General features: G+C 48.6%; 1 protein-coding gene across 2 annotated transcripts in view; it reads left to right on the top strand.

Moving 5' to 3' along the window:
* slc36a4 (solute carrier family 36 member 4) overlaps nucleotides 1-8,576 on the top strand; it is a 181,823-nt gene extending 173,247 nt beyond the window's left edge. For both annotated transcript variants that reach the window (XM_041876836.2, XM_041876835.2), the window contains exon 12: nucleotides 7,355-8,576. In XM_041876836.2, the coding sequence (XP_041732770.2) occupies nucleotides 7,355-7,716 (362 nt within the window). In that variant the 3' untranslated portion in view covers nucleotides 7,717-8,576. The remainder of the gene's footprint in view (nucleotides 1-7,354) is intronic.
* The last annotated feature ends 3,849 nt before the right edge of the window (nucleotides 8,577-12,425 follow it).

Genomic DNA, 12,425 nt, shown 5'->3' with positions numbered 1-12,425 from the left:
ACACACACACACACACACACACACTTCTGAGGGCTCTGCAGTAGATTTACTTTTGAGTTTCAAGTGAAATACCTGGGTGGTCACCCGAGGTGAAGCATCACTGTCATGTTTATCTCACTGATATTCACAGCAGGCTCCCTTTCAGACACTTTTTATTTTCTCAGTCTCTCAAATGATTTCAATTGAAGGCAATGAAATGTTGCAATGAGATGAATGCATGCAGTGAGACACACATGCAATGAAATTATGGAAAAATAGCATTTATGCTCCAAAAAGCATATCAATAGGAGTCACATAACAGCATAAAAAAACACATCTTATTTACGAGGGTGGATGGGCTTTTGGGAAACCAAACAAAATCCATTTCATTTTTACATTTTAGTCATTTAGCAGACGCTCTTATCCAGAGCGACTTACAGTTAGTGAGTGCATACATTTCCTTTTATAATTTCACACTAAAGCACTTCGCAGATGTATTTTTATTTTACATTTGAGTAATTTAGCAGATGCTCTTACCCAGAGCGACTTACAGGAACAATTAGGGTTAGGTATCTTGTTCAAGGGCACATCGACAGATTTTTTCCCCTAGTCGGCTCAGGGATTCGAACCAGCGACCTTTCGGTCACTGGAACAACGCTCTTAACTGCTAGGCTAGAAATGACTCATAACAGACCGTGTTAAACTATGATTGGTCAGTTATTCATCTGCTGTTCTAATACTAAGTTGCCTCTGCTCTGAGGTAAATAATGTATGATGAAGTGTAACTATAGTGGTGACAGATTTTTGGGTGGGATCCTCTGAGGGGAAGAATACCTATCTGTGTTTAGTCAGAGTTATTTGTGTATGTTTATGTTTGTGTGTAAGCACTACCTCTGCTCCTGCTGTGTGGATCTGAGAGCAATCATGTTAACATGTTAGGAGGGAGAGCTGGATGAGACTGTTCGGTTACATTAGATTTCTCGGTTGCTGTTGTTGGTGTCTCAATGACCATGTACTGTCCCCAGAACCTGGACAGATCTAGATGAGCGTACCCCGTGTGTGTAACCCTTATAAGCCCCTGCACATTAATCCTGCACTCCTCTCTACCTGCCATCCCACTTCTTGCCTCTCTCTCTCTCTCTCTCTCTCTCTCTCTCTCTCTCTCTCTCTCTCTCTCTCTCTCTCTCTCTCTCTCTCTCTCTCTCTTTCTCTCTGTCTTTTTCTCTAACTGCTCTCCCCCCTTCCCTACCTCCATTTATCCCCCGTTCCATCCCTCTCTCTGCCAACAAACACATCCTCTGCAGTGGGGGCCTGCCAGCCTGTGACACTAAGTGTAACGATCCCGGCAGTCTGAGTCGGGTCCTGTCTGGTGACTAGGGTTTTGTGTTCGTAGTCTCCAGTTTCCCGAGGGTTCGGGAACGCTCCGGGGAGCTCTCTTGTTTTCCGCACCTGCATCCCGTCAGCAATCTGCACACCTGGCCCTCATCATCACCCTTTTTAGGCTCTGGCCAAACATCCAGTTCCTGCCGGATCGTTAGCCATGAACAGTAGGTGTTCTGTGTATCAGTTTAGAGTTTCTTGCGTGAGTTTTGTTGTTTTGTACTTTGTTGAGTTTTTGTGTCCTTACCTCCGTTTTTGTTCCACCTGCAGTCACACGTCCGGAACCTTCACCCCCACCTCTGCCTGATGGTCGGCGGCTGCCGAGCCATCACTGGACCTTGTGCTGCACCCCCAACTACTCATCCACGCCGCCCGCTCTGTCCCTGGATTATTCTGCACCTTTGGTTGTATCTAAATAAACCCTCACCTTCGTTCAACTCTCCTTGTCCTGGTCTGCTTCTGGGTTCTGGCTGAGGGAACTGTGACAGAACGATCCGGCCAAATATGAACCCAGCGGACCTGGACTCTGTTCGCCATGCCATTACCCAGCAGGAGAAGACGTTGGGCCATCATAGCATGGTACTACAGGAGATCGCGTTGTCAGTTCGGAACCTTTCTACCGGCCTGACGGAGGTCCAGAACCAACGCCAGTGTCCGGTGGAGGACCCACTACCGGTTTCACCCATCTCGCCTGCCGCTTCTGAAGTTGTGTCCCTCCGTGAGCCCATGGTTCCGACGCCGGATAAGTATGAGGGGGAGCTGGGAAGATGCCGTTCCTTCCTTATGCAGTGTGGATTAGTGTTCGATCTACAGCCCTACTCTTATGCCACTGACAAGGCTAGGATAGCCTTTTTGATTGAGTTGCTGCGTGGTCGAGCGCTGGAGTGGGCTTCAGCCGTTTGGGAACGACAGGATCCCTGCATGGCTTCATACCAGGGGTTCACGGCCGAGATGAGGAAGCTCTTCGACCATTCCGTCCGAGGGAGGGACGCAGCTAGGCGTCTGTTTTCTCTTCACCAAGGAACTCGCAGCGTGGCCGACTTCGTGATCGAGTTCAAGACGTTGGCTGTGGAGAGTGGATGGAACGAGGAGTCTTTGCAAGCGGCCTTTTACCAGGGCCTGTCGGAGCAGCTCAAGGATGAGTTGATTTCCTATCCGGAGCCTAGTGACCTGGACAGCTTGGTAGCCTTGTCGATTCGGGTGGATAATCGAGTCCGAGAGCGAAGGAGGGAGAAGCAATGGGGTCCGTCCAATCGATCAGCTTCTCAGTTCCCAGTCGGGTCGGGTGGTGGACCAGAACACGTCGATCATTCTCCACCACTAAGGATTAGTGGAGAGGACCTCTCTCCCGATTCTGAACCCATGCAAGTGGGGCGGCACGAGTTAACCAAGGAGGAGCGTCAACATAGACGTAAGACCAACTGCTGCCTCTACTGTGGTCGCTCGGGACATTACATCTCCACTTGTTCCCGGCGGTCGTCAAACTGCCCGGCTCGCTAAAGTTGGGAGGACTTTTAGCGAGCCAGTTTCAACCTCTCAGTACCTCTGTCAGACCCCGCTTCCCGGCTACCCTTGTTAACAGGAATCAGAGCTTAGCGCTTAACGCTTTTATCGATTCAGGTGCCGATGGAAGCTTTCTTGATGCCGAGTTGGTGGAACAGCTGGGGCTTTCCAAGGAGCAATTGCCGGAAGCCATTGAAGCGACCACTCTGAACGGCAGTAGTCTGGCACGTATCACGATGAGGACTGAACCGGGTTAAGATGCGGTTGTCGGGGAATCATTCTGAGATGATTTCATTTTTCATTCTGCCGTCTTCCCATGTTCCTCTGGTCCTTGGATACCCCTGGCTGAAGGAACACAATCCCACGTTCGATTGGGTGACGGGCAAGGTAACGAGTTGGAGCCTTGATTGTCATGCTAACTGTCTCAAGACTGCCTGCCCCCATTCGGTTCCCAGTCAGGTGATTGAGGCTAAACCCCCAGATTTGTCCCTGGTTCCCGAGACATATCACGATTTGGGGAAGTTTTCAGTAAGCAGAAGGCTCTGTCACTTCCTCCCCACCGACCATATGATTGTGCCATCAACCTGGTTCCTGGAGCTGTCTACCCCAAGGGAAGGTTATACAGTATCTCCCGACCTGAACGTGAGGCGTTGGAGACCTACATCAAGGAGTCCCTAGCTGCTGGTCTCGTTCGTCCCTCGTCATCACCCCTGGGGGCAGGATTCTTCTTTGTGGGAAAGAAGGATGGCTCTCTTCGACCGTGTATTGATTATCGGGGGTTGAATGACATCACGGTCAAGAACAAGTATCCCCTGCCCTTGATGAGTTCTGCCTTCGACTCCTTACAGGGTGCTACGGTGTTCACCAAGCTAGACCTACGCAATGCGTATCACCTGGTCCGGATCAGAGAGGGGGACGAGTGGTTGACGGGTTTCAATACACCGATGGGTCACTTCGAGTATCAGGTGATGCCGTTTGGACTGACCAATGCTCCAGCGGTATTCCAGAGTATGGTGAACGACGTCCTGAGAGATATGATCGGTCTCTTCGTGTTTGTTTACCTGGATGACATTCTGATCTTCTCGAAGGAACCTTCCGACCACGTCCAGCATGTCCGGCAGGTTCTGCAGCGATTGTTGGAGAATCGCCTGTTCGTGAAGGCCGAGAAGTGCGAGTTTCACGCCCACACTACATCCTTTCTCGGGTACATCATCTCCAGGGGTGAGATTAGGATGGATCAGGAGAAGGTTAGAGCGGTTCTGGAATGGGCCCAGCCCGGTACGAGATTGCAACTCCAGAGATTTTTGGGGTTTGCGAATTTCTACCGCAGATTCATCCGGGATTACAGCCGTGTGGCCGCTCCATTAACTGCCTTGACTTCCAGTATCAGGACCTTCAAGTGGAATCCGGAGGCGGATCGAGCGTTTCTGGATTTGAAGAGGCGATTCACCAACGCACCGATTCTCTCTCAACCGGACACGGCCCGTCAGTTCGTCGTTGAAGTGGACGCGTCTGATGTGGGAGTTGGCGCCATCCTGTCGCAGCGATGCTCCACGGACAGTAAACTCCATCCCTGCGCCTACTACTCTCGTCGCCTTTCGCCTGCAGAGAGGAATTACGATGTGGGTAACCGGGAGCTTCTCGCGGTGAAACTTGCCTTGGAGGAGTGGCGCCACTGGTTGGAGGGGCGGAGCAACCGTTTATTGTCTGGACTGACCACAAGAATCTTGCTTACGTGCAATCGGCTAAACGTCTCAACTCCCGTCAGGCCAGGTGGGCGTTGTTTTCGGACGATTCAAGTTTGCCCTGACGTTCCGACCTGGATCTAAGAACGGCAAGGCGGACGCCTTGTCCCGGATGTTCTCCAAGACGGAGGAGAGTGGGTCCAAGACCGAGACTATTCTCCCCCGGAACTGCGTCGTGGGAGCAGTGATGTGGAAGATTGAGGAGGAGGTGCTGGCGGCCCTTCGGACTCAGCCCGGTCCCGGTAACGGTCCACCCGGTCGGTTGTTTGTGCCTGAGTCGGTTCGTCCTGCTGTCCTCAAATGGTCCCACGCCAGCAAGATGGCTTGTCACCCTGGCGTGGCTCGGACAATGGCGTTTCTTCGCAGACGTTTTGGTGGCCTGCCATGGCCGAGGATACTCGGGGTTTTGTTGCTGCCTGTCCAGTGTGTGCGCAGAATAAGAGTACCAATCGGCCCAGCTCTGGACTACTTCACCCCCTTCCTATTCCCCGCGTCCATGGTCGCATCTGGCCCTGGACTTCGTCACGGGGTTGCCCGCTTCTGAGGGGAACACGGTCGTTCTGACTATCGTGGACAGATTCAGCAAGTTCGCCCACTTTGTGCCTATTGCCAAGCTTCCCTCTGCCTCGGAGACGTCCGAGATCCTGGTTAGGGAGGTTTTCAGGGTCCACGGTTTGCCCAGTGATATCGTTTCCGACCGTGGCCCTCAGTTTACCTCTGCTGTCTGGAAGTCCTTCTGTTTGGCCATTGGAGCTACAGTCAGTCTCACATCTGGTTTTCACCCCCAATCCAATGGTCAGGCGGAGAGAGCCAACCAGAAGATGGAATCCACGCTACGCTGTCTGGTCTCTTCCAACCCCACCTCCTGGGCCTCTCAGTTGCCTTGGGTTGAGTATGCCCACAATACTCTCCCCTACATCTGCCACTGGGATGTCTCCCTTCCAGTGCCTGTATGGCTACCAACCTCCCCTGTTCCCTTCTCAGGAGAGGGAGCTATCAGTGCCTTCTGTTCAGGCTCATATTCGTCGTTGCCACCGGACCTGGCATCGGGCCAGAAAGGCACTCCTTAGAGGTTCGGATCGGTATCAGCTCCAGGCGAATCGTCGCCGGATCCCCGCTCCCACCTATACCATCGGAGATAGGGTTTGGTTGGCCACACGGGATCTTCCGTTACGGACTGAGTCTAGGAAGTTGTTACCGAAGTTCATTGGTCCGTTTGTGGTGGAGAAGGTGATCAATCCGGTGGCAGTTCGACTCAAACTACCGAGGACGCTCAGAGTCCATCCCACCTTTCATGTCTCCTGCCTCAAGCCTGTCTTCCTCAGTCCTCTGTTGCCTCCTCCGCCTCCTCCTCCTCCTCCTCGGATGATCGGAGGTGGTCCTGCCTACACGGTGCGTCGCATCATGGATTCCAGACGGCGGGGCCGGGGTTTCCAGTATCTCGTGGACTGGGAGGGGTATGGTCCTGAAGAGAGGAGTTGGATTCCGCGGCGACAGGTCCTAGATGCTGACCTCATCAGGGATTTCTACCGCCTCCATCCTGGCGCTCCGGGAGGTCCGCCCGGTGGCGTTCGTCGGAGGGGGGGTACTGTAACGATCCCGGCAGTCTGAGTCGGGTCCTGTCTGGTGACTAGGGTTTTGTGTTCGTAGTCTCCAGTTTCCCGAGGGTTCGGGAACGCTCCGGGGAGCTCTCTTGTTTTCCGCACCTGCATCCCGTCAGCAATCTGCACACCTGGCCCTCATCATCACCCTTTTTAGGCTCTGGCCAAACATCCAGTTCCTGCCGGATCGTTAGCCATGAACAGTAGGTGTTCTGTGTATCAGTTTAGAGTTTCTTGCGTGAGTTTTGTTGTTTTGTACTTTGTTGAGTTTTTGTGTCCTTACCTCCGTTTTTGTTCCACCTGCAGTCACACGTCCGGAACCTTCACCCCACCTCTGCCTGATGGTCGGCGGCTGCCGAGCCATCACTGGACCTTGTGCTGCACCCCCAACTACTCATCCACGCCGCCCGCTCTGTCCCTGGATTATTCTGCACCTTTGGTTGTATCTAAATAAACCCTCACCTTCGTTCAACTCTCCTTGTCCTGGTCTGCTTCTGGGTTCTGGCTGAGGGAACTGTGACACTAAGAGAGGTTACTGTCAGCGTGCTAACAGTAACACTAACCCATGTTCACAGTTACCTCCCGTACTCCCCTCAACTGGCCCCTGGAAAAGTGAAATTAGGAGGCCAACTTAAAAGGGAAGGTTACATATCAAAGGTTTAGGGTAGTGTGGTCTGCGGTCGGTTTTTCAGAATTTATATCGACCAATGCTTTCATGTTGTGTGACTCATTGTTAGATGATAACCAGTTCCAGCTGGAAGGTGGTTTGCAGGCGTTGCATTATGGTAAACTGTTGGGATGGCCTATAGGGATGGGAGAGTTAGGGTTCTCCACCATGGAAGCTCATGTATATTGTATGGGAAGTGTCTGTGCTGTGGTATGCATGTGTGGAAGATTGATTAATTTGTCTCTAGACATCTGTTTCCATGCTCTATTTGATGACCTCCGTACTTCTGTCCCTATCTCTCCCCTCCTCTCTCTCCTCCCCCCGACTCCATCCTTTTCCCTTCCTTTCCTTATCTCCTCTCTCACTTCACCTCCCCCCTCTTTCCTCCCTCTCACCTCTTTATTGCCCCCCCTGCACTCGGCTTCCTTTATCACCTCTCAACTCCCTGTCCCCTCCTCTCTCTCTCTCTCTCTCTCCAGTCTCCTTTGCTGTGCTGATCCCTCGTCTGGACTTGGTAATCTCCCTGGTGGGTGCCGTGTCCAGCAGTGCCCTGGCCCTGGTCTTCCCCCCCCTGGTGGAGCTCATCACCTTCTCAGACCGACCGCTGAAGCCAGCCATGTTGGTCAAGGACCTTCTCATCGCTGTGGTGGGCTTCATAGGGTTCCTGGCTGGGACCTACGTCACCCTGGCTGAGATCATCTCCCCAGAGGAGCCTCCGGAGGTCATCAGGGAGGCAGCTCAGAAATTGACTGTTGCTGCTGCTACTGCTGTGGCTGGGGCCTTAAGGATGTCTGAGGAGCTAGGCGGGACCACACCTACTGCTGCTGTGACCTTGGGATGACCTTGGTTGACCTTAAAATGACCTGTAGGCATGGCTCTTGGGGCAACAGGAGATTAAATGCGAGCAGACAATGTATTCGCTTACAGATTGTTTTTCAAATGGTTGCTGGATCCTTGTTTTGTCAAATCTATAGAAAATGTAATGGACAGCATAGTCCCCAACGACGATCTGACAGGAATGCTTGAGTTTCCTTCCGCATAGTGGAACATGAAAAAGTAGAACCAAACACACAGCATAGAAACGTAGGAAAGACACTGTAGTGTACACAGCCCTAACCACTTAGGACCCTTTCATATGGATGTTATGGACTGCACAGACATAACAACAACATTTGTGGCACACACACAGTGCATAAAATGCACACACACACACACACACACACACACACACACACACACACACACACACAAGCATAAACATCCCCAACTAGCTTCTCCCACGCATCACCAGCTTCAGCACATTGCCCCGCAGTGATCAGAGTTCTCTCTCCATCTCCAGTATGGGTACTGTGACGTTTCCACTGCCTCATCTCTATCAGAGGGAAAATCTCATCAAAAACTAAATCATCAATGTATGATGTCGCAGGGAAACAACAGCCCTTCTATATGCAGGTCCCACAGTACATCATCTGAAACCAGATTCTCCTTATTGTATTGTTAGTGATTCTATAACCTCTGATATGGTTTTTCAACCCTTGGGGAGTGGGGACTGTAGCCGCTATCAATTTTTATGATAAATGTTCCCTCCAAGCTGCGCGCCCTCCCCTCGGTCTGCCGCGCAGATGAAATATCAGCCCACGCAGAGAAGCACGAGATTGAACTTCACTCCATTTTCTAGAGTTTTCCCCTTTAGTTAACACTATCAACGTTTCGCTCTACTGTGGGAATTTTGCTTGAATCAACGCAATATTAGCCACTTTCAATGTAACATACCGAAACAAAATGAGCTATGCAAGACTTAGTATGCAAAACTAACTGTGCAAGAGATTTTATTTTAGGCAGAGTGCATTGGAGTAGGATTCTATTGCATTTACATGCTCGACTCAGGCCCCTACTCTACACAGACCGGTGCGCCGTAACCAATCAGAGCTGCAGTAGGCCTATATGCAAATAGCCATTGCCATATATGGATCTGTGCCATTCACTTTGAACTGGACAGTATGAGCGGTCGTGAGTAGATGTGTTTGTTTTGAGATCAAAGCGAGAGCTGCATGTAGCCACCTGTGCACATTTGTTCATATTCTTTCCTAGTTAGTGAGTTATTAGCCGAGTTATACAGTTGAAGTCGGAAGTTTACATACACCTTAGCCAAATACATTTAAACTCAGATTTTCACAATTCCTGACATTTAATCCTAGTAAAAATTCCCTGTCTTAGGTCAGTTAGGATCACCACTTTATTTTAAGAATGTGAAATGTCAGAATAATAGTACAGAGAATGATTTATTTCAGCTTTTATTTTTTTGATCACATTCCCAGTGGGTCAGAAGTTTACATACACTCAATTAGTATTTGGTAGCATTGCCTTTCAATTGTTTAACTTGGGTCAAATGTTTCGGGTAGCTTTCCTTTAGCTTCCCACAATAGGTTGGGTGAATTTTGGCCCATCCCTCCTGACAGAGCTGGTGTAACTGTGTCAGGTTTGTAGGCCTCCTTGCTCGCACACGCTTTTTCAGTTCTGCCCACAAATTTTCTATAGGATTGAGGTCAGGGCTTTGTGATGGCCACTCCAATACCTTGACTTTGTTGTCCTTAAGCCATTTTGGAAGTATGCTTGGGGTCATTGTCCATTTGGAAGACCCATTTGCAACCAAGCTTTAACTTCCTGACTGATGTCTTGAGATATAGCTTCAATATATCCACATAATTTTCCTTCCTCATGATGCCATCTATTTTGTGAAGTGCACCAGTCCCTCCTGCAGCAAAGCACCCCCACAGCATGATGCTGCAACCCCCGTGCTTCACGGTTGGGATGGTGTTCTTCGGCTTGCAACCCCCACCCCCCTTTTTCCTCCAAACATAACGATAGTCATTATGGCCAAACAGTTCTATTTTTGTTTCATCAGACCAGAGGACATTTCTCCAAAAAGTACGATCTTTGTCCCAATGTGCAGTTGCAAACCGTAGTCTGGCTTTTTTATGGCGGTTTTGGAGCAGTGGCTTTTTCCTTGCTGAGCGGCCTTTCAGCTTATGTTGATATAGGACTCGTTTTACTGTGGATATAGATACTTTTGTACCTGTTTCCTCCAGCAACTTCACAAGGTCCTTTGCTGTTGTTCTGGGATTGATTTGCACTTTTCACACCAAAGTACGTTCATCTCTAGGAGACAGAACACGTCTCCTTCTTGAGCGGTATGACGGCTGCGTGGTCCCATGGTATTTATACTTGCGTACTATTGTTTGTACAGATGAACGTGGTACCTTCAGGCGTTTGGAAATTGCTCTCAAGGATGAACCAGACTTGTGGAGGTCTACAATTTTTGGCTGATTTCTTTTGATTTTCCCATGATGTCAAGCAAAGAGGCACTGAGTTTGAAGGTAGGCCTTGAAATACATCCACAGGTACACCTCCAATTGACTCAAATGATGTCAATTAGCCTATCAGAAGCTTCTAAAGCCATGACATCATTTTCTGGAATTTTCCAAGCTGTTTAAAGGCACAGTCAACGTAGTGTATGTAAACTTCTGACCCACTGGAATTGTGATACAGTGAATTATAAGTGAAATAATCTGTCTGTAAACAATTGTTGGAAAAATTACTTGTGTCATGCATAAAGTAGATGTCCTAACCGACTTGCCAAAACTATAGTTTGTTAACAAGAAATTTGTGGAGTGGTTGAAAAACTAGTTTTAATGACTCCAACCTAAGTGTATGTAAACTTCCGACTTCAACTGTAGCTAATTTCTAGTCAACAATTGGGGAGTAGTTGCTTCCTACATGAACACAAAATGTGTGCATTTCTAGCCATCTTCGAAAAGCAAGTCAAGTAAAGAGCTTTTTTAATGTCTTAAAGGGGAAGTGGGTAGCATAATTTGTATTTTGTAAAGGGGTTTCTTGCATCAAACAATACATTTTCAGTCGCCTCCTTGTCTGAAGGACAAGTGGATGAGCAGGTTAATGTCAAGCCCTGCATGTTTTTTTTTCAAAGGTCTCATGGAATGTAGGCCTACATTGAACACCACACATTTGCTGCTACTTTAGGCTGAATGATAGAACAGCTATTTCCATGTTAAAATGTTATAGGATGCATTTTTCATTTTTCTCCGTTGTTTTTGATGGTAGGCCAATCTGGTAGGCCTACATTATGATCAAATAGCCACAGTAACCTACTTGGCCACTGTTAAAACTGTACCTTAATGTGTGTTCAGCCTGTGTTCACAGTAAACTCGCGCTGGAAATTGCACAGAATTTTCACAATGTTCAAGTTTGCGCTCAGCAGACCTGAAATTTAGTCAGTGTCGGAAGAAAATAGAGGGAACATTGCTTATGATCGACAACAACCTTTGAAAATCAGATCGGCAGTTACGAACCTCAATTCCGGCTTCAACTTTGACTCATCTGCCCTGGGCTCTTTGTGTACCTCCGACCCAATCTTCGGGCTACCCAAGAGGAAACACAGGCGAAAAAGAGGCAGGAGAGCGGGCGTCCTGGTGAGACTAAGGCGATGGGAAAACCGGCCTTGCAGCTTGTTGTCTTCTCTGGTTTAGTGTCTGTAGGAGCTATACAGATAGGAACACTATCGAAAACCAAGAGACTCTGAGCCTTTCCCCTTCATTCCATGACCCATTTTCTTGTCTTACGGCCTTTGAACTGTTGACCTGACCTGTCATGAGCTCATGAACTCCCCAAGACAAGTATGCATAACATTGCATACAGACAAGTATGCATAACATTAATATACACTTTTACAGGCACATACACTTTCTCATAGACTAATCAATCAAGGCTCTTTGATATGTGAACGGCCAAGTTATAGATGCCTGCTGTTGGCAACTAAGATTTGTTTGAGGCTACCTGTCTACCTTGGCTATATTTAACCAGGACTAAACCAATACTCAATTATCAAAGACCTTCCAGGCTGCTCCCTGTGGCATTATCTTCCAACACAGCAATATGATGTATATTTATTTATAGATATAGGAGAAAATAATGTTTAACACTGAAATGTCTGTCTGTTCAATGATGATGCATTAGAATTCAGCAATGTCAGGAAGGAAGCCTTAACTGATGAGAGGGAACCCACTGTGCAAAAACTGGTTAAATCAACATTGTTTCCATGTCATTTCAACAAAAAAATGAAATGTGAATGTTGATCTTGAACTGACGTCTGTGCCCAGTGGGAAGGATGTGATTGGCTTCCTATACGAAATTGACAATGAAAAGACCCACATCATTCCATTCCATATCCATTCGTTTGTTTGTATGTCGACCGGAGTGATTGGTCGGTTCTGTCAGTGTATCATATGATCACTATTTCCTCTATTCCACCGCCCCTCAACCGACCATTCTACATGATCATGTCATAGCTTTAAGTGTCCAATTTGTCCCTCAGGATTTTCTACAGTCGTCTACGGTAATGATAATGTTCTGTCAGTTTAATCAGTATTTAAGTAGAGGCCATATGCAGCGTCCGCACACTAGTGAATTTATGGTGCAATAAAGCAACTAGTACCTGGTAATAACTCAAACTCCGCTCCCTATTATCGGCCA

The sequence above is a fragment of the Coregonus clupeaformis genome, chromosome 5 (genome assembly GCF_020615455.1).
Source record: "Coregonus clupeaformis isolate EN_2021a chromosome 5, ASM2061545v1, whole genome shotgun sequence".
NCBI lineage: Eukaryota > Metazoa > Chordata > Actinopteri > Salmoniformes > Salmonidae > Coregonus > Coregonus clupeaformis.
The sequence above is the reverse complement of the archived record's forward strand: the minus strand, read 5'-3'. Positions and strand labels throughout refer to the sequence as shown.